Here is a 22301-nt window from a genome sequence, read left to right on the forward strand (position 1 = left end):
GCAGGAGAGGAGCCAGAATAATAAGGAAGTCAATGTAGTCATTGACTTCATTTTCACAGAGGCAGAACTGATGCCTTTCTACACCAAGATTGAATGGAAACATCAATTGCAAATTGAAAAAAAAGTCTGTAAACCCATTTTATATCTTGAGTTTAATATGAATAAATTTGGTCAAATAAATTATATACACATTTGTATAAAAAATGCCAAAAAATAATAACAAATAACTAAATTATAATAATATAAAGGTGATAAAAATATTGACAAATAAAACACCATAAAGTTACTTTTTTCAAGAACGAAAAAAAATTGTGTTCTAAAAATTTTTGAATATCCTAAGATTATTAAAGAAACATTTAAATGTGTTGTCAATTTTGTGTCAAAAGTAGTTAAAAAAAGTATATACAGTCCATAATAATAAGTAGTTTATAGCAGAAGAGATTTGGTGATATACAAAAGAGATTGTAACTTAAACTATACAACACCTGCAACAGAAAAAATGTTTTCACAATGAAATCATTATTATGACTATGTATGCCGCACTTAAAAATTGAAAACTTCGTAAATCCAAGAAGACTAGTAAAGTGACATTTTGCCATTGATGATATATCAAAAGTAGTTCATTCAGAACAGAACACTTCTAGATCAATTAGGCGGAATTAAAGGTAAGAGAATCATACAGATGTGAAATGGAAAAAGGTTTGGGGTGTTTTACTGTGATTGGGGAGAAGGTTTAGTAGGTGCAGGGGCACGCTTCCGCCCACCACCCGCTGCGTTGGGTTGAGAAGCACTTTTACGCCTCTGTTGAACAGGGCGGGGTTGGGCGGAAGTAGTGAATTGAACGATGGGTTGATATTGTTGTCCACTCTGTTGCATAGGGATCAAGTTAACTTGTGATGTTAAAGCAGAGAGAGCGGTAGATGATTGCGTGCGTCCAGCTGAACTTGTAATTACTGCTGAAATAAGAATAATATCAAGAATAATAAGTGTTTTTGTAAGGTCTTTTACAACGATCTTTCAGACGTGGGCAAAAAATCTAACAGGGTCTAATATTGTAAATCTTAAAAGTAAATTTTAAGTTTGCATTTGATAAAGTTTCATTACAAAAAAATACAAATACAAAAAGCTCCGGTACTATTATTATAGAAAGATGAAAATGGGCGAGTTATACCTTGTTTTTGTATTTGAGGGACGATTTGAAGTTGTTGGCCGCCGCTTGATGTTGAAGTTGTGATCAATTGAACTTGGCCCTGGTGTCCACCTTGATTGCCCTGCAACATGATTGCTTGACCTTGAACAACCTGTAGAGGAAGAAGAAAGGGTGAAAAATACTTTGAATAGTGATTGAACTCCGACAATGGCTATAATTTCGTCATGAACTACAATCACAAACAATATGCAATGAAGCTTCGTCTTGACATTACCGAAGTATATATCTTACTCGACGCCTTTTTTATCATACAAGTGTACAGTAAAAGAAATTCGTTGGTAATAAATTGGAAAAACGCTACCAGTGTATATTATGGTGTACCTTATGAGAAAAAGCAAATAATATTTATAAAATACATTAAAAAGTAGAGTACTAAATAGCTACTAATATTTTCACCATATTAATCATTTGAAACTGTCAACTGTTATTTAAATGTTGAATAGCTTACCTGCGTTTGGCCATTCGGTTGACCTTGGATGAATACAGGTTGACCTTGCAGTGCTTGTCCTTGGATCAAAGTATTCTGACCAGTTTGATGTTGTCCTAAGTCAAACAAAATTATACAGCTCGAAACGAGTTACTACGGGTTGGAACAACGAGAAAAAAATATGCCGAGGAAGAGTTGGTAACTGCTTATGCTTATCAAATAATTTCAATAAGTAATGCTAGAAATCCCATTTTATCACAGAGTTTTCAAATTTCAAAAATTACGATTTATCTGAATAAAAAGGAGCACAGAAAGGTCAAGAAGTTACCTGGCTGTCCCTGTATCATGACAGTTTGTCCTTGTGTTTGTCCTGGTTGACCTTGCACGAAGATGGAACCACCTTGAATGATGGCTGTCTGACCACCTTGAAGACCTGGGATCAATGGTGCTTGGTTAGGTATGAAGGTAGCTTGGCCCTGTATCATGGCGCCTCCCTGAACCATGACTTGCTTCCCGTGGACCATAACCGAAGCCATGCCAGCACCAGGAATTTGTCCCTTTTGTGGTCCACCAGCTACTCTGGTCATTTGAGAGAGTGGTACAAGATTGCCTGGTACCTGGAAAGTTTACAAAAACAACAAATACTTTTAAGCTTTAAAATTACAATACTTTGAAAAATAAGTAAGGTATTGGATGACATACAATTTAATATCCAGGAAAACCAGAACCAGAGCTCAATTCACACTATTAAAGAAATGCCAAATAAAATTAGTTGGAGCAAAGACAACTTAGACCAACTAGAGTCAATAACTTGATACTTTTTGCAAAATATTATTATTCCAACAAAAAAGATTTGATCATGTACCTGCAGCATGATTTGCCCAGTGGCACCTGCTGGACGTATTGTTTGTGGAGATGCTTTGGCTGCTATGAACTGATTACCAGGGACCAAACTGACATTGTTTCCTTGTACTGCGATAGGAACTGCCGTTAGTTGACCATGTGAAGTTCCTCCTATCGTTGCACCCGATACAGACTGAAGCAAAACAATATTTATCGTTGTATGAAAATGATTAGTGCTAACTGAACAAGCATTTGTATTACGAGTTGAGCGGTTTGAGAATGGTCGTGTCAATCAGAAGTAATCTAGATGGTGCTCAAAATTAAACACCCTTGGGTGATAATTGGAATTAAAAAAGGAAGAATCAATTTATGAGAAGTTACTTGGATGTAAGCTGTTGTTAGCTGTGCATTTTCATTAGACGCTCCAATAATTTTGCTTGGCGATTGGTTGGTTTTGGTTGATACAGCTTGTTGAAGGTTTCCTGATGAATTTACTATGTAAGGATTCCCTAGAAGATTGAATAATTAAATTGAATGTTAAAGCATCTCTTCATAACTCGCACATTATTTCAATGTAGTCGAAACATTCTTTCTGACCCCTTAAGGTATTGATTTTTTACTCTGCAACTCGAAGAGTTACTGGGTTGTCCTTACTTGGCGTTTGAGTTATGTAAACTCATGTAGAGAGAAAAAAGAGAGTTTACTGGTTATGTTGTATAAGATTTTGGATGTGGAACAGAGGAACTATTCTAGAAGCGAAAAATAGAGAAAATCTTAGATGAGAAAATCTTAGTAGAGACACAAGAAAGATATTAAGTAAAACTCAAAAAACGAACTTGATAACGACATTGGTACAACATTGGATCCCAAGTTAAGTGATTGTTGAAGTGCCGAGCTTGCAAGAATGTATGTATTTCCACCATGTGAAATGACTGGGTTCTGAGCCACAGTGAACGTGCGATTCTGATTGACGATGGTATGGGTTGTCATTTGTGTCGTGGATGTCGGAACTGACGAAACAATGATCTTTTGTGTCGCAGCCTGGTGTGCAGCTTGTTGTAAGATCTGAGCAGTCTGTTGTTGCTGCTGTTGTGCTTGTGTTTTGGCTTGTTGTGAGGCGTTGTTACTGTTTTGTGCTTGTTGCTGTTGTTGTTGTTGATTTCGTTGTGCTTGGTTTGCGACAAAGGTTGAAATTTTGACTGATTTCCGACCTTCTTCTGTGTAGAGTTCTTGAAACTGTTGTAAATAGCGTTGCGCTGTGATTCGGTTGACCAGAGAAAACCTTTCGAAAAGAATGTAAAATAAAATGATAAAAACCAAATGATACAAAGCTTGATAAATAGATCTAACTATAGAATTGAACTCCATAACCTAAGGTACCAGGAAAAATTCTACAAATAAAACAAATCTGTCAGGTCAAATAACGATCCTAAAGGTTTCCATAACTTTTGAAGTCAAGACAGCATTTGAGTTGACATATTCTAGACTATCTGTCCTCATGGGTGTTTTCTAAACACCGTCCAAGTCTCTCTAAGGTAATTAACAAAAAAGACAAACCTGCATGCACGCCCATCTTTCTTCGTATCTTCCTTCGTTTTCCCATGGTCTTCCTCTAGGTAGAGATCGCCAATATATTCGCCTGTTGAGCCACGTCTTTGGATGGTAACACGACAATAATAAGAACGGTTGTTGGTCTTTTCGCCTTCCAAAATAATTTCTTGGATTTTCTCTGGCGTATAATCTGTTGTGTATTTCGGTAGTTCCATCAGTTTTGCATGCGAGGTTACCTAAAAGAGTTTGTAAAATGAGAGTCGTGGTTTAAACTAAAATTGAAATATCAAATAACTTATTCCTTTCGACCACCATCGAAACTTTTAACGATGATAGACAAATACTGTTTGCAAGGAGTCATTGTTAGTTCACGATTAGTTCATACTTTGAGCTCTTTAAGCCGTGAGATATGAAGAATCGGTATTAAATGATACACCCCCTTCTCACACACCCGGTGGGATTTTTTCAGCCAGTGGGGGTAAAAATAACGGACTGAAATTCGTTGGGGATCGATATTCCTATACTTTTATGACTGTGGATTTAAATTCCATTGTTTTTAAGTCAGAAAATTCAGTGAGGATAGAAAATAGCATGATATAAGTAGTGGGGATTAGTTCATTGGATTATTTTTAGTTGGGATACAAATTAAGTGTATAATTTTCCACTAGGGACGATATTTAGGCCAATTTTTCCAGTGGGAAGGAGTCCCAGTGGGTCTGTGAGGAGGTGTATGGTATAGTGAAGTTAGAATGTATAAAAAAGAATAACTAACGTCTATTTTCGATGGCACAGATAGGTTGAGTTGTCTTTGTTTCCACATGTCAGTATGTTGGGTGGCTCTACTCAATTTATGGAAAGAATTACTGGAACGTTTATCTTTGTTTTGTTTGATGAAATCTAACAGCTTCAAACATGGTGGCGAAGGTGTGTGAGAACATAAATATGCACGGTTCAAGTAGGGCTGTGAAAATCTTTTCATTGACCTAAAATAGAATGGGCTTTGGATAATACTGGATAATATGCTAGCTGAATAGTGTTAAAACATTGATTAGGTTCATGTTTAATCAGGTAAGATTTATTTATTGGTAGTGACATTGGGTTTGTCATTGCCTATCAGAAAGTCTTGAACTGAACTAACACTGAATCCATTGGTGTTTACCTTCGTAAACCTTTATGATTCCATTTATTGGCATGGTGTTGTATTTTGTTGGCAGTGTAAAGAACCTTTGGTGAAGGATCTAAACACAGTCTTGGTTGCATAGCTAAAACTAATTGAGATTCTAGTTTGGCCTTGTCTTCATTACTCCATTTCGGGTCTGACATCAATGAGTTTACATCACGAACAATGGTCTACAAAGATTTCAGAGAGACAAATATATTAGATATAGGTAGTTTACACTAAACATAGTACAGTACTCTTATGACCAAAATCAGTTGGAAAATGCTTCAATGAAAATAAAATCTACAACCAAGTAAGAGAACAAATGTGTATTAAAAGGAGTTTGTTCCTGAAGAGAAATAAACACAACACTGCTTACCTGTGAGGTTGGTTTTAATAAAATGTAAGTGGTATCAAAGTTTTTCTGAGTACTTCGTCTGTAATCACGTAACTCCACAATGACACAACCATCATAGAATAGATCAACCTATTCATGGAAAACAAAGAATTTCTTAACATCGATCGTTACATAGGAATATATTTAATTTTCTGTAGTATAAAATTTATCAAAAAGTAATAAACAATGAAAAAATGAGAGTTCTGAAGGCAGTTGAAAAGCAAAATTTGGTGATAGGATTTCAGTCTCTTTAACATTTCTAATTTCTAATTCTTTTCAAAAGAATAACAAACAGGTGGATGTTAGCTCTAGTTTAGACGGCCCACTTTTCGCCCTGCCTATTCTAATTGTGAATTAAAGTGGGCTTAATAAAGTGGGCTGTCTAAAGTCAATGCATTGCCCTTTTTTGACGTCAACGCAATGACTTCTTTCAATCTTTTCCAAGCAAAGATTTTAACTGCCAACTTTGTGTACGCTTTCTGCCTACACTAACAATTAGAATAGGCAGGACAGAAAGTCGGCCGTCTAGACTAGAGCTTATTCTTTAAAAGCGAGGTGCATGAAATTGTAGGGAAGGTACAAAATACCAGAAAAGTGGGTTTTCAGCTTCTAATATTTGAAAACCAATACCCTTTGTTTGGGAAAATATTTAGGGTGGTATAATATCATGAATAGCACGATCATCTAAAATTTGAGAGGATTCTGCTTGACAAAGCTGACATTATGTACGATTCCAACTTCGTTAAGTATGTTGTTGTGATGGACCTACAAACCTGAGCACTCTCCAAAACATCCACAAGGAGAGGAGGTAGTTCTTGTGTATCCAAGTAATCTAAGAATTCACTTTCCTATAAAGGTAAATAATAATCAGGAAACAAATCAATGATTGACATGATGATTTCAAAACCAGAAGTATTTTTATATTTTTCACTCATTTCAATGTAAACAATAATAATGACTCAGGCTTTATCCTCTTCAGTTTCAAGTAATTTCATTAGCAAAATAATGTCACATGGATCTAAGTATCCTCTCATATTTAGCAAAACCTCACTAAATTAGGATTTTACAGATATGTCATAATGTTCTACCCCTTAAAGACTATGTAATTACCTAATACAAATTACCTCATAGGGGAGTTTATACGTCTCCACATCACTTCCATCTTTCTTTTTCAACATCAGTGAATATCCATCACTACCAGGATACAGATTGACAATCAGAACACCAAGGTCGTCTTCCTTGACTATCTTTTGAAGAAGCATGGACTCCTTGTTGAAATCCTTAAGGAAAAATAAAAGTGTTTCAATATTATTTCATACTGAATTTCAGTAGTTGTTCAATGTAATATCTATTGTTTATCATATTTCAAAAAGATTGGAAAAAGTGCACTTTCATTCTTATAAACTTTAATAAGCTTATAACACTATATCACATACCATGGTGGAATAAAACATGATGGGATATTTTGATATCAACCCATATACTATGGAGAAAAAAAAGCTTATTTTAATTGCTAGTTTACCCCTTTTTCTTGTTGTTGCTTCTTCTCCTCCACATAAGCATTGAGAAGTCGCTCAAATAGTGATTTCCTATATGAATAATGTGATTTTAATGAGAATATCTAATGAAGATTTTTGACCAAAAATTGCCAAAATGAATTCCCATCAAAAATCTTTTTCCCAACCATCTCCCAAATTTATTTCTCTCAAAAAACTTATTCAGCACTCCACTAAATCAAATTTGTATAAAAATTTTAAAAAGTCAATAAATGGGACTGATTTTTTCTTTCTAACAGAGGTTTCAAAATGCAGCAAATAAATTCACAACACCTTGTATTTGTAGCATAGTTAATAACACAATCAAAATATTTTTTTATGTTATTATACTCACTTCAAGGCAGGTTTTTCAAAATCAGGCATATCTTTCACCATCATATTGAATGGATCCTAAATTGAAAACCCGTAATTGTTATTATTAGGGAAAAAGAGAATTAATGATTAAAATCAGAAACTTTCTAAGTTTTATCATACTGTAGTAAATAGACTTACAGAAGATCCAAGTGCATCAACTGTTGATAACATTTTTATTTGTTTATTTTATATTGTCATTATTGTATTCTATCAGATTCTAAGATGAAATACAAGACGGTTAGTTTACGACTTTTATTGACAAAGAAACTAGCTGAAGAATCAACTTTAGGTTACAAAAAAAAATTTTGAAAAATGTATTTCTGAAAAATCATAAGATAATATTAAACTAAAGTTGGGATTACTAAATATCATAAATAAAAACTTATATAATAGAAATCATTACAATTATCACAATATTATTGCTATCGTATACTACCACTATATTATATATATTACAAAATAAACTGTATTTTCTAGAAATAGGATTCTTTTTTGAGTAAATTACTTCAATTTTGAAGGTTAAAGCTTTCGTGGAGCGAAGAGTCAAAGTTTCATACAAAAAAGCTTTAAGGAAATTATAATGTCGTTATACAGCACATTCATTTTCCATAGACAGAATCCCAGAACAAAACCTCAGCCTCTTGTAACAGACGAACAACTGTCTTCAGCGATTTGATGTCAAAATTTTCTGACATTTCTTCTTTAAAACAGTCAATAGCCATATGATCAAATCCTTCAATAGGTGTTGCAAAGAACTTCAAAAACTCTATATCTTTATCAGAAGCTTGACCAAATTTGTTAGGATATTTCTTTATACCATCAAAAACACGGCCACACATTCTTCCCCAAGCTGGAAAGTTCACAGCACAAGCAATTGCCACAAAGGCTGGTGTTTCATATAAAGAACATCTCGAGAGATAAGACGGATATGCCTGAGCTTTCATTGCGCACTGGTAATTCAATAGGTCATCATCAGTAAGATTGAGCCATGTAGCCATTGTTTTGATAAGGGATGACGCATATTTCTCTCCATTGCACAACAATTCAAAAAACTTTTGACAATCCTTCTTACCCTCTTCTTTGCTTCTTTCAAACATTTTTTGCAAAGATTTCAAATCAAGTTGCTGGATGTAATATTGCTCACAAACTAATTTCTGTAGTTGTTTATGTTCTAGTATACCTTCTTCAGCATCTTTCACAAAAGGATGAGATGCAAGTTTTTTTTCTGTGTCAATATTGAATTGGCATTGCCTGATGGTCTCCAAAATATTCTCCGCAGATATATCATTCATTTTTATGGATAGGCTTTCTCCTTAAGATTATTCACAGTAAAAAAAATTGGTCATTACTGGCTCACAAAAATGGTGGAAATCAAGAATAAATACATGATTAGGAAAACTTTGTTTATACACATTTTGTATCGCTTTTTTTCAACCTTTAAGAAAAGCCCCGTGAATATTTTGTAATTTTGATTCATTCCCTGTTGTGTAGAAAAGTTTTCATCTGATTTCCAGAGCCTGTGTGAAGGGGTGGAAATCTATAGTTTTTCCAAAAGCCATATCTCAAGTCCCAGCTTGAAATAAAACTTGAAACTTTCAATATCTCTTGAGGAGGTTGGTATCTATCCAATTATGCAACTTTCTGTACTTCTTGCAAAATTCATGAAGATAGTTTCATTCAAATTTTTCCATGGGGGTCAAACTTTTGATTCTCCAAGGAGTTTTGTTCATTTTTCAGATTTCCCAAAGGGGTCATTGAAGATTTCTCTCCTCATAAGCTGACATCAATAGATGTTTTCCAGATCCCATTTCATGAAATTTCATCATTCAAGGGGTTCTAACCCAGATTTCTAGAGGATAACTTTTATCCATTTTTGCAAATTTTAATTTAAAGGTCTAAATTAGCGTGTTATGCCGGAGACATCACATTTCCACCAGGAAACTTGCTGTTGAAAATGCATGCAGGACACCCCTTGGAATTGACGTTGTGAACACTCCATGTAATGTCAAGGATGTACCAGAGTGAAAAGCCTCAGAGCCAGATTTTTTGCCTATCCTCCATTTCACTTTCAGGCCAAAAAAAAAAGTAGACTTGTTTCTGGAAATGGGCCGGGTGAACTTATTTTTGAAAGTCACCCAGATGCAGTCACCTTTTTTGTACCCTATGCTGCATGCAAGCACTTAAGCCAAAGTCTTGCAAAAGCGGGACAAAAATCAGTTTTTTGAAGTTTGCAAAAAAATGCCACATAGAAGATCTTTCAAATTCAGTATGTGAATAGAGCAGTAAAAAATACAACTTTTCTATTTTTCCTTTTTTTTGCAAAAGTTCTAGAAATGAAAATAAAGGGATAATGATAATAGACGATATCGGCTTAACATGAAAACTCAGATTTGATCCCCGAGAATTCCCCACAATGCTTTGTGCGGAAAAATATTTTCTGGGCAAAGCATTGTGGGGAATTCTCGGGGATCAAATCTGAGTTTTCATGTTAAGCCGATATCGTCTATTGAATACTATCCACTGATGATCCGCGGCACTATCGTAAAGCCAGAATCGCTTCGCATACTCTTCGCTTGAGAAGTTGATTGACAGATTAAATTTTCCACCCGCGCAGGAGCTTGCGGCGTTCTGCGAGTGTTCTCGGCTTAATCCTTGGACTGTGTTAAAAATAGTAGACTCAGCTGTGACAGATCATTTCGATGGAAGTTGTTGGAATGTTTACAAGACTCTTGACAGAAAATCCTTTGTTTTATTGTCAATGATGACAGTGCCGTTATTAATTTTGTTGGATCTGATATATTGATGTTTGTGAGTGCACTTAATAGTTTTTATTCTCATTGAAGAATCATATTCTCGTTTTCATGTTATTTGATGCTGTTTTAGAGGTTTGAGCTACCAAGAGTTACCTGATAAGCAGATTGGGATTTTCTGGCCCAGTACGCTGAACTCTAAAAGAGTGGCGAAAATATACATCTGAAAATAGGTCGTGCGCCTTACGCAGACCGCGTAAGAATTTTATTTAAGTGGAATAGGTCCGAGTGCAATGTCGACAAGGAAGGGTGTCATGGCCGACAACTTTTAGGTCAGGAGATATGTCAAGTTCTCTCGAAGCAAATTCAGACTTTTTGGAAAAGAAGTATGCAAAACATATTGTATTTCACAAACAAGGTTCTTTAATGGATGAATATGGTCAAAAAAGAATCTTTTTTGCTTTAAACTGATCACACCGAGAAACAAGTATAATAAACACACACAAATACCACTTAAAAAGAGAGAAAAAAAAAACAACATTTTATATTATCAGTAAAAGAAACTGAAGCTAAAAAAATGAATACAGACCATTACTGAATACTTTTAAAGTTTATAAAGTATAAAGACCAAAAAACTTGAGTTTCAAAACAATAACAAACATCCATTTTCACCTTCCGCCTCAAATTTGAAATCTTTCCAGTCGCAAAGCATTGTGGATAGAATTTTAATTCCTATCTATAAAATAAAACGCACTTTTCATGGAGCGCCATTTCAGCCGATTTTTAATTTTGAAGTTTTCGGCACAAGACAAAAAGTTGACTCAAAATTTCTGTAGAGATAGGGCCATTTTCCTCAGATGTTAGTTTTTAGCGATCTTTAGAGCTTCAGCGTGTCGCGTTAAAAAAACTCCACAGCTGCTATCAGGTTAGAAAGAGTTAATCCCTTTAGCAAACTGATTTTGACAATAGAAAAAAGGTCAGTTAATGTGCATGTTCACATTTGATAACATTAGCAAAGATTAAAAAATGAGAGAGAGGAAATGTCAACTTGTAACACCTCTCAACATTTTACATAGCTACCGTCAACTTGTGACTATCTGACAAAACATGGGACAGCCACTCAGCCACCATTTCACCGAACCTCCAAATTCATTTGATTTGAGTTAAAGGGACATAACAGTACTTGCGAAATTTGTAAACAAACTGTATGTGGCGGATACAAAATCAAAACAAATGTCACATGTCAAAATAAAAAATCAAACCAAATATGGCTAGTTTTTATTGTTCAATTGTTTTACAAGTTTGTTTTGGACACGTGATTTTCATTGTTCTCTTTAATGACACGTGGTTTGCGCAATGTTTACATTGTACTACTGTGATGTCCCTTTAATGAACAGCGTATTAAAAAATACACAATTTCTCTTTCGCACCGAGTAGGCTTTTAAATCAAAATATGAAAAAAATCCGTAGTGGAACACACGCGAGTGTCTGTGCACTCTAAGAGGAACGAAGAAGTATGATTGATAAACTTGGTGGAGTTATAAAAACAAATTTGTAGTCGAAAAGATATAACAGTAAGTGAAAATACAGACCAGATACCGTGAGATTGGGTAACTTGCATCAGTGGAGGCTAACATGCATACATGATTTAACTTTGTATATATTTTAATTACCAGCTAGGTCTTTCATTTGAGGGCTATGCATGCAAGCCTCCACTGATGCAAGTTACCCAATCTCATGGTATCTGGTCTGTATTTTCACTTACTGTTAAATCTTTTCGACAACAAATTTGTTTCTGGAACGAATTAGTAGCAAAATAATGGAGAATTTGATGTAACTCGCGCAACTTGCAACACACTCGTTATTTGTTAATCCCATCAGGCGATAGGCGGTTAGATGCTGTTAGGCGGCGACATGTTATGACAGATAAACTTGGTGGAATTATCAAAACAAAATTGTTGTCAAAGAGATTTAACAGTATATAAGTGAAAATACAGGCCAGATATCAACCAGTCCCATGTTTCCACCAATCGTCCCAAGTTAGAGCAGTTGACGGTAGTCTTGGAAATTTTCTGAAAATGTGAGGGAATGTGTTTGTGTACCACAACCTTCATGAGGAAACGTAAAAACCTCTCCAAAAAGAATGAAACAGAAACTAATTGACATTGAATTGAAGCTACAGCAATCCCACAAGTGTAAGCATGATATACCGTAACTTGGTCTAATGTCGACATCCCTCCTCTAATTCCGACACCCTTTTTATCAGCTGAAATTGATAGAAAGGTTGAAACTGCTTTTCTTAGCTTTAGTGGTCACAGAGGAATAATCCTTTTTCAATCAGTGATTCAAGCTTTTATATTACAGTATTCCTGTCTCTAAAGAAGGGTGTCGGAATTAGACGAGGGATGTCGATATTAGACAAACTTACGATATACCGGGTGACCCACGAAAAAGTTTGGACGGTTTTCGTTGGCTAGGGTCTGAAATAAAAGTAATATAAACTTAATCTTTTTTTTTAAAGATAGAGGATGTTCTAAATTAAAGTTTGAGCTATTACTTTTTAAATTGGTTCAGTGGTTCTTCATTTATAGTTTAAGTCAAATCAATTATCGGAAAGTGCAAAAACACGTCAAAAATGAGGTATCAAATTATAATTGTTTTTTTATCTTTAACATTGTGTTTTCGAGTGTGCTGATGTTTTACGATCGTGATTAGTGTTGTAGTTAATTAAGTTGTAAAATAAATTAACAACGAAGTAGATTTATAAATTATTGTAAATTTTTATCCAAATAATATTTGCAAAAGGCAAAATTTGCCTCTTTATGAAAATGTCGCGTCTTATGAAAACAGAGAGTGTGGTTTGCCTGGAATATGCTAGAAATGTATGGTGTGTTCTTTTCTGACGAATAACTTGTTAATAAATTTGTGAAGTAAGAATCTAAAAAAAAGTTTAAAATTGAATAAAAATAACTAACATGCTCTTTTCTAACGATTTAACGACCTTGCTTGATTGATTGATAATAAAACAATTTGATACCTCTTTTGACGTAATTTCGCTCTTTCCGAAAATGAATGTTGACTTTAAAACTCATAAGTAGGAACTTGGGGCAATTTAAAAAGTAATAGCAAACTTTAAGTTAGAATATCTACTTTCTACATATTAAAATTTCAAGCACTTTGAGGCATTTGTTCGGCCTCGAGACGCCGAAAACTGTCCGAACTTTTTCGTGGGTCACCCGGTAGCTGAACTGGATGCCTCAATGAAAGTCAAAACCAATCTTAAATACTTTTTCTACTTTGCAAAGGGATTCTCAAAAACAAAACCTAAATTTGGCCCACTAAAAGGTCCCACAGCCAACAAACCATTCCAAAAGCAGAGTTACAGCTTTCTGAATGTGAATCAACTCAGTCCTTGAAGACTTTGTTTTCACAGAAGATGTTTTCATTTAGCTAATCAACATCATTCCTGCCCATTCCCTGCAGTTGGCTGGACCAGATGGCCTACCACAATGACATTTCTGTGCGAAAATAAAAGGAGCGCAAAAATTAATGGATTTTAAGGTATGATATAGCAGCAAAACAACTAGACAGGACCAGTTTTCAGAGTATGGCAGAAATCATCGAGATCTCGAGGGCAGAGTTTACTAACACTTCCTCCTTTCTTGTTTAATATGGAGATTTTGTAAAAGATTAGAAACTAAATAAATTTATTGAATTTAAGTGCCCTGATGTATCTTCTGTGTGCACCAACAAAATTTTGCTTCATAAAACTACATTTTGATGCTTGAATTTGGACTTGTATTGTATGAGTGTATAATTTTTTACCACACTGAATTCGTTGATCACTTTGGCTCCAGATAATTGTTTTGTCAGTTCTACAGATATGTTGCAGATTATTTCAAGGTATTTTAGTTATGTTTATACAGTACATTTCTGGGGTTGTATTGAATATTTCTGACATTACTTCTTTATGATTCTACAAAAGGGAGTGTTGTTGTTCCCTTGTTAATGTTAAAACAAACAAAAAACTTTTCTTCAGCTTTGGCATTTCACTCTTCGATACTGTGTGGCCTTTGTGTTGATCTTTTTCATGTACTTAGCTTCAATCCTTTTGAACAGATTGGAGTGTTTTTGGTTGTTTTCTTTCACTTTTTTGTTCATATTTGTATTTTTGAGCTTCGACCGAAGAGCTGAAGGAAAAGTTTTGATAAATTTACAGACCAGATATCTTATTAAAGCAAAAGTCAAAAATAAATTTACAGACTGTACAAAATGCGCACATCAGATTGTTTTTTATCTTTCTTTCTGTTTTGTTTTTCTGGTCTGGGATTCGAAATTCGAATGTAAACATTCTAATTGAAAACGTTGGAAATGATTGCTTTTGCGCACACATCAATGTCAATCAAATCTGTAAAATACATCGAATTAAAAAAAAACGAATCGGAAAGCGGTTGGTAGATCATTAAGCAGACCTATACTACCTGGGGTTTTGTAGAGGTCTGCGATTCAGACTAGGGCAGGGGCAAAATTTTGATGATATCTACCGTGAAGTCATGCATAGTCAAGCATGCATAGCCCTCAAATGAAAGACCTAGCTGGTCATAAAAATGCAACGTTAAATCAAAACAAAATGGTAGAATAGAGCTGCGAGCGGAGCTGCGTAATTCAATTTTTTTGAAATTTTGCTGCTTTGGTTGGTCAGTCATTTGATGGCTATGCAAGTTTCCCTCCACTGATGCAAGTTACCCGACTTGTTCAGGGGCAAAATCATTGAAAACTGGATATATTTACCTGTTTTTCTGGCTTTTTTTGTGGTGGGAAACGGATCTTAGGGGCAGAGTTATGTTGGAAATTTTCCTTGGGGGCAACCATGACATGCTCTGAAAACTGGAGACAGGAGAACCGTCCTGTATTTTTATAATCTGATGTATACAGGACGGGTATGACCTGTGAGGCAGACTTCTGCCTCAAAAAATTTACAGTGGGAAATTTGAATTTAGCGGTGTTCTCCTCACTTACTAAAATAAAAACCAAATTTCGGAACTTGCACTTTCTCTAACTAAGAAAGGGTGACCAGTAAAAGAATAACAAAACTTGATTGGCTATGTTTTCAACCGTTATATTATAATTTGTGCAGTGATAGGGTGCGCACTCGTCGGGATTTTTTGCCCAGAACGGGAAGAATTTACAAAAATGAACTTCAATGCATTAGTACTTACCTTTATAAATCATCCAAATCTGTTCATTCTTTTTTTTAAATCAATTAGGAATTATCAGCCAGACAAGAAAAAAAAACTGCATCCAGGTATTTGTTTTCTTTCCAAAGATGTTGATGTTTTTCCACGTCAAGGTAAAAACACAACTTAGCGCTGACCACGGCGTGAGGGGTTTTTGTTTCGCCTGATATCACGCCCACAGGAAGACGTGTTTAAAACGCGGGGTAAAAATAGTATAATAGCTTTTGTACGTGTTTATTTTGCGAAATTATATAACATTTTCTAATATGTCTACAAACTAGATTTCTAGAATTTTGATAATGAAATTAAATATATATGAAGAAAAAAAACAAACCATTTCACTTTTTTTATACGTTAACCCCCGGAAAAAGTCTGTATCCTATTACATAACTTACATTTCCGATCGCTAACTCCCAGAGGAATTCTATTGTAAACCCGATTGGTTAATTTCGGACATCTTCATAAGCCGAATTAGAATGTCTATGAAAGATCGTGAATTTTGATTCAGTATTAATTTTTTGGTTGATGGCTTGTGAATATGGCAAGAAAAAAGTAAACGGTATAGTTTTTCTAACCAAGGATCTGAGGATTCCAGCAACACTGCTATTTGGTGCGTTGCAGGAGGCTGTAGAGGCCTATCCACCACTTAGCGCTTTCTAACGAGCCCCGTCAGCACCTTGAACTGCTCCCAATCCCTCACATGGCAGGTGACCTGGGCGAGGAAGTTCATGCGGATCTTATAGCGATTCTCAGATTTACGGAAACACAGCTTTTGTGCTTTTGCCTTGATGCCCAAAACCCGTACCTTTTTAGTTGAGGAAGAAAAAATTGAGTTTTGGCTTTGCCAAAAAACGCCTAGTAACTTTTTTCATTTGAGATCCATTCCCACTCAAAATACATCTTTTTGTTAGGGTTGTTTGGCAATTCTTCCTTCGAAGGACTATCGATCACTTTCGTTTCCCTGAAGCCGCGAGAGAAACAATCTTGGGCCCGCGTGTTTTCTTTTTCATGTACTTAGCTTCAATCCTTTTGACCGATTGGATGTTTTTTGGTTGTTTTCTTTCACTTTTGTTCATATTGTATTTGAGCTTCGACCGACGCGCTGAAGGAAAAGTTTTGTAATTTACAGACCAGATATCTTATTAAAGCAAAAGTCAAAAATAAATTTACAGACGACAAATGGGCTCAGATTGTTTTTTATCTTCTTCTGTTTTGTTTTCTGGTCTGGCTTCGATGTAAACATTCTAATGAAAACGTTGGAAATGATTGCTTTGCGCACAATCACTGTCAATCAAATCTGTAAATACATCGAATAAAAAAAAACGAATCGGAAAGCGGTTGGTAGATCATTACGCCGCCTTACTATCTGTTTGTCGAGGTCTGCGATTCCGACTCGGGCAGGGCAAAATTTTGATATATCTACCGTGCCGTCAACTGCATCAGTGAGGGATTGCATAGCCCTCAAATGAATGCCTGGCTGGTCATAAAAATGCAACGTTTAATCAAAACAAAATGTAGCACCGAGTGCGAGCGGAGCTGCGTAATTCAATGTTTGAAATTTTGCGCTTGTGGCCGTCCTTTGTGGCTGCAAGTTCCCTCCATGAGCAAGTTACCGACTTCCCAGTACAGTTCAAGGGCAAAATCATTGAAAACTGATATTTACCTGTTTTTGGCTTTTTTTTTTTGTGGGAAACGGATCTTAGGGCTGCTCAGGGCAGAGTTATGTTGGAAATTTTCCTTGGGGGACCCCTGACATGCTCTGAAAACGAGACAGGAGAACGTCCGTATTTTTTATCTGTGTATACAGGCGGGTATGACTTGAGGCAGCCTTTGCCTCAAAAAATTTACAGTGGGAAATTTGAATTTAGCGTGTCTCTCACTATAAAAATAAAACAAATTCGGAATTGACTTTTTCTAACTAAGAAAAGGTGACATAAAAGAATAACAAACTGATGGCTATGTTTTCAACTGTTTATTATATCTGCGCAGTATTAGGGGCGCACTCGTCGGGATTTTTGCGGGAACGGGAAGATTACAAAAATGAGCTTCATGATTAGTCTTACCTTTACAATCATCCAATTGTTATTCTTTTTTTTAAATCAATCAGTAATGTCAGCCACAAGTAAAAAACTGCATCCAGGTATCTGTTTCTTTCCAAAGAATTATGTTTTTCCACGTCAAGGTAAAAAACAACTTAGAGGGACACGGCGATGAGGGCGTTTGTCTCCGCCTGATAGCACGCCCACGAAGACGTGTTTAAAAAGGGGGTAAAAATAGTAATTAATGCTTTTTGTCGTGTTTATTTTGCGAAATATAAATAACCATTTCTAATTGGTCTGCAACTCGCATTTCTAAATTTGATCATGGAAACAACTATTCATGAAAAAAACACAAAACCTTTCAAATTTTTTATACGTCTAACCCCGGAAAAGTCTGTATACCTATTACATACTTTACATTTCCCACTGCTAACTCCCAGAGGAATTCCTATTGTAAACCGATTGGTTAATTCGAACATCTCCTAATGGCAGCTAATTTATACGTGTCTCGTGAAAAGATCGTGTGAATTTTTTGAGTCAGTATAATTTTTGGTTGATGGCTTGTTGAATCTGGCAAGAAAAAAGTAAACAGGTATAGCTTTTCAACCAAGGCTCTGAGGATTCCAGCAACACTGCTATTTGGTGAGTTGCAGGAGGCTGTAGAGCCTATTCTCACAACTTAGACGCTTTCTAACGAGCGTCCCGTCAGCCCCTTGAACTGATTCTACCAATTCCCTAATGGCATGGGTTGACCTGGCGAAGGAACGTTCACAGTGAGGATTTACTCGATCTCAGATTTACGGAAAACACCAGCTTTTGTGATTTTGCCTGATGCCAAACCCGTACTTTTTAGCTTGAGGAAGAAAAAAATTAGAGTTTTTGGCTTGCCAAAAACGCCTAGTCAAATTTTTTCATCTTTGCAGGATCCATTCCCAACCCAAAATACATTTTTGTCTAGGGGTTGTTTGGAAATCTTCCTTCGAAGATATCGATCACTTCGTTTCCCTGAAGACGCGAGATAAAAAATATTAGGGCGCGCTCTAGTCGGGTGGGCTGATCGCTTCGTTTGTTAATTTATAATGACGTATATCGGTAGCGTAATTCATGAAAAATAATATGATCTTTTTGTTTTTTATTTTCAGGTATGCCGCAAACATGCGTCATCGTGTATGGATTTAGCATGACATAGACCGACAGACTCGACAAAAGGAACAAACAATAAGACGCCCGAGAATCTTACAATGAGGCCGTTTTGTCTCCGCCTGCTATCACGCCCACAGAAGACGCTTTTTTAAAAGCGGGGGGTAAAATAGTAAGATAGCTTTTGTAGTGTATTTGCGAATATCTAACCCTTTTCTAATATGGTCTGCCAACTAGCATTCTAGACTTTTGATAAGAAAACTTAATATCTAATGTTAATGAAGAAAAAAACCACACATTTCAATTTTTTTTATAGTTAACCCCGGAAAAATTTGTATTACCTATTACATAACTTTACATTCCCGACTCGTAACTCCCAGAGGAATCCGATTTTAAACCCGATTGTTTAATTTTGGAACATTTCATAAGACAGATAATTTAGAAGTGTAGTGGAAAGGTCGTGGAATTTCAGATGTCAGTGCTAATTTGTTGGTTGATGACTTGTTGAATCGGAAGAAAAAGTAAACAGTATAGCTTTTCTACCAAGGCTCTGACGATCGAGCCACACTGCAAGGTCAACTACCACTCCACTATACCACAAAAAAGGCGTGTGTGTTATAGTGGTCATTGACCTTCGAGGTTCGATTACCATCGCAGCGGTTCACTGGCAAGTGAATGACATTCGCCCGGGTCAACCCTGCAACTCAACCAAATAGAAAAACCACGGCACCGTTTGTTTATACAAGAATCAAAGCATTCAGTTAAAAAAGAACTGCAGAGATAGTTGTTATCATGTAAAAAGGAGGTAAATTTATTTGGATTTTTCCGACTCAAAGTGAAACACTTTCTTTCAAAAATTTAGAGTCGGTCGGAGGACACGAACCAAACTATCAATTCACAATTGGGCCTGGCCATACATAGCATAGAGTGTAGCTACATTTTTGCGACTTTCTGGATTTTTCAGCTTGTATTAAATTTCTCAATTAACTAACTGACTAAATTTGTTAATTCCCAGTACCAACAAGTACCAACCTTGACTATTGGCAGGGATTTCGAGCTGCTGCTGTCAGCTATTTCGGTAGTCCAAGTCGGATTCGATAAAAATATATTAGTAGTAAGAAGCGTGAGACCCAAAGTTTAAGAAGTGTAATATTGTATTGTGGGAATAGGATATTATCCAGAAGGAGATCTTGATAGGGCCGACTGAAAAAGTCCAATGACATAGCCCGGTTCCACTTCGTAGGTGGCTTCTATCCGCCATTGAAAGTGTGTCACTTTTTTTTCGAAAAAAAAGTCAACATTTTTTTGTCAGATAAGAGGGCCAACTGAAATTTCGAGATAATTCCATATCGCGACAAATTCCAACTTAGCGAATGTTTTCGTAACAAATTCCAACTTAGCTCCAGTTAGCCACAATTTCCGATTAGCAACTGTTTATCTCAACAATTTCCGACTTAGGCAAACGTTATCTCAACAATTTTCTACTTAGCTATGTTCGTGACATTCGGCTTAGCTCCAGTCCCTCCACTCCCCTTTTATCTCAACATTTCGACTTAGCTCAGTTATTCACCATTTCTACTTCGCAATTGTTATCGTGACATTCGACTTCGCTCCAGTTATCCAACACTTTCTACTTAGCACCATTTTCTCAACACTTTCGACTTAGCATATGTTATCTGCTCAATTTCGACTTAGCTCCAGTTATCTTCAACAATTTCTACTTAGCAAGTTATCTGACAATTCCTACTTAGCTCCACGTATATCAACAATTTCCGACTAGCAATTGTTATCGTGCAATTCCGACTTAGCTCCAGTTATTCCAATTCCAATAGCAATTGTTATGGACAATTTCCAACTTAGCAAATGTTATCGTGAAATTCCGACTGCTCCCGTTATTCAACAATTTCTAATTAGCTAATGTTATCTGACAATTTCGATTACAACTGTTTAATTGTCAGTTTTATAGAATTGTTGGAGGGGGGTTGCTAGTGAGGATAACTGGAGCTAGCGGAATTGTCACGATAAGTTTGCTAAGTCGCGAATTGTTGAGATACTGGAGCTAAGTCGAACTTGTCACGATAACAATGCTAAGAGAAAATTGTTAGATAACGGAGCAAGTCGGAAATGTTGAGATAATGGGCTTATCGGGAATTGTCCGATAACATTGCTAAGTCGGAAATGTTGCGCACCTGGTGCTAGTAGGAAATTGTTGAGATACTGGAGTAAGTCGGAATTGTCACGATAACAATTGCTAAGTAGGAACTTTTGCGATAAATGGAGCTAAGTCGGAAATTGTTGAGTAACGGAGATAGTCGGAAATGTCACGATAACATATGTAAGTAGAAAATTGTTGAGATAACTGAGCTAAGTCGGAAATTGTCCGATAAATTAGATAAGTTAGAAATGTTGAGATAAACGTTGATAGTCGGAAAATTGTGAGAAACATTTGCTAAGTGGAATTGTCGAGATAACTGAGCTAAGTTGGAATTGTTCGAAAAATTCGCTAATTGGAATTTGTCGCGATAATCGATTATCTCAGAATTCTCAGTAGGACCTGCTATCTTGACAAAAAAAATTGTTGACTTTTTTTTTCGAAAAAAAAAGTACACACTTTCAAATGGGGTAGAGCACGTAACTTAGAGCTTTTATGGACTTTTGGCGCTGATAAGTGGGCCGGTAGATATGTAATATGCTTTTGCTAGGCGACTGTAAAACAGTCCGCCATATTTTAGTTGTTTTTGGACGTAAAAAACGTATGAAGCATATTTTTATTGAGAATAAGGGATTGCACATCTGTTAATGTGTTGTTCTCGTTTGATTATATCCTTCAACTCCAAGTAGTTTTATGTTATTTGATTTTTATTTTTTTTTTCAAAATGGCGACTCCGCAATGCTCCTAGTCTATTCACTGGACTCCGCGTCATAAAAAATTATCAAAAAGCAACGTTCAGCCAGAAGTAGACTCTAGTCTAAATTGCATGTGATTTCCATGTATAAAATTAAATTCGGGAAAAGCGAACTCGATAGAAAGACCGCCCACAGATAGAGGCGGGGGAGACGACTTTCGGCGGGTCGTGTGGATTGTTACTCCGCGTCAAAAGGGTATAAACTGCTCAACTTTTCAGACATTCCACATCAACGATCATATGATATATCTTTCCTTGCTAAGACGCGCGCAGGTGGCAGTACATTGCATGCCTCTTTTGCAACATTCTTCTATATCCTCAAGTAGTTTCTATGGATGGTGGCAACCGGGGGGGGGGGGCACTGGTTTGCGGCTGACGGATGTGCGGGCCAAAATTGGCTTTTAAATTGCCACCCTACAGTGCAGAAAAATCAGTGAAATCATACCTAGAGTGCATTTTCCCCCAATTTCGATCCCTTTGTGCAAAAATTGTCAAATTCTAGATATTGGTCAAAATATCTGATTTTTCAAGAATTTTCTGAAATTCTACCTTACAGTGCATCTCTAGTTTTCGACCCTACAGTCATTTTAAACATATTGGAAAAGGTACATTAGGACCTGCACATACCCGTGGTCCTTTTGCCAGCTGCCCCACCCCTGGGGTAGGCAACTCAGCCAGTAGATTTTTTGCAAAGCTTAGAATTTTGAATAGTGACTTTCATGCCCAAGGTTA

At 36.1% G+C, this 22301-nt stretch overlaps 1 protein-coding gene across 4 annotated transcripts; it reads right to left on the bottom strand.

Annotated features, from left to right (window-relative positions):
• Positions 1–115: 115 nt before the first annotated feature.
• Positions 116–19714, bottom strand: LOC136810146 (transcription factor SPT20 homolog). Of its 4 annotated transcripts, none has more exons than XM_067066716.1 (16): positions 7636–7721; positions 7478–7533; positions 7110–7176; positions 6712–6867; positions 6361–6435; positions 5570–5677; positions 5191–5381; positions 4804–5014; positions 4038–4267; positions 3317–3762; positions 2862–2989; positions 2503–2673; positions 1966–2254; positions 1659–1753; positions 1172–1301; positions 116–953 (listed from the first exon to the last, which is right to left on the bottom strand). In XM_067066716.1, the coding sequence occupies exons 1-16, from the start codon at positions 7666–7668 to the stop codon at positions 712–714; spliced, it is 2628 nt and encodes an 875-aa protein (XP_066922817.1). In that variant the 5' UTR covers positions 7669–7721; the 3' UTR covers positions 116–711. The 4 variants fall into 4 exon arrangements, with proteins under 4 accessions (XP_066922817.1, XP_066922816.1, XP_066922818.1 ...); XM_067066715.1 differs by having other exon boundaries at positions 116–956; XM_067066717.1 differs by lacking the exon at positions 7636–7721 and adding an exon at positions 19696–19714 and having other exon boundaries at positions 149–956.
• Between the last annotated feature and the right edge of the window lie 2587 nt (positions 19715–22301).

The sequence above is a fragment of the Clytia hemisphaerica genome, unplaced genomic scaffold (genome assembly GCF_902728285.1).
Source record: "Clytia hemisphaerica strain Z4C2 unplaced genomic scaffold, Clytia hemisphaerica genome assembly, whole genome shotgun sequence".
NCBI classification, from domain to species: Eukaryota; Metazoa; Cnidaria; class Hydrozoa; order Leptothecata; family Clytiidae; genus Clytia; species Clytia hemisphaerica.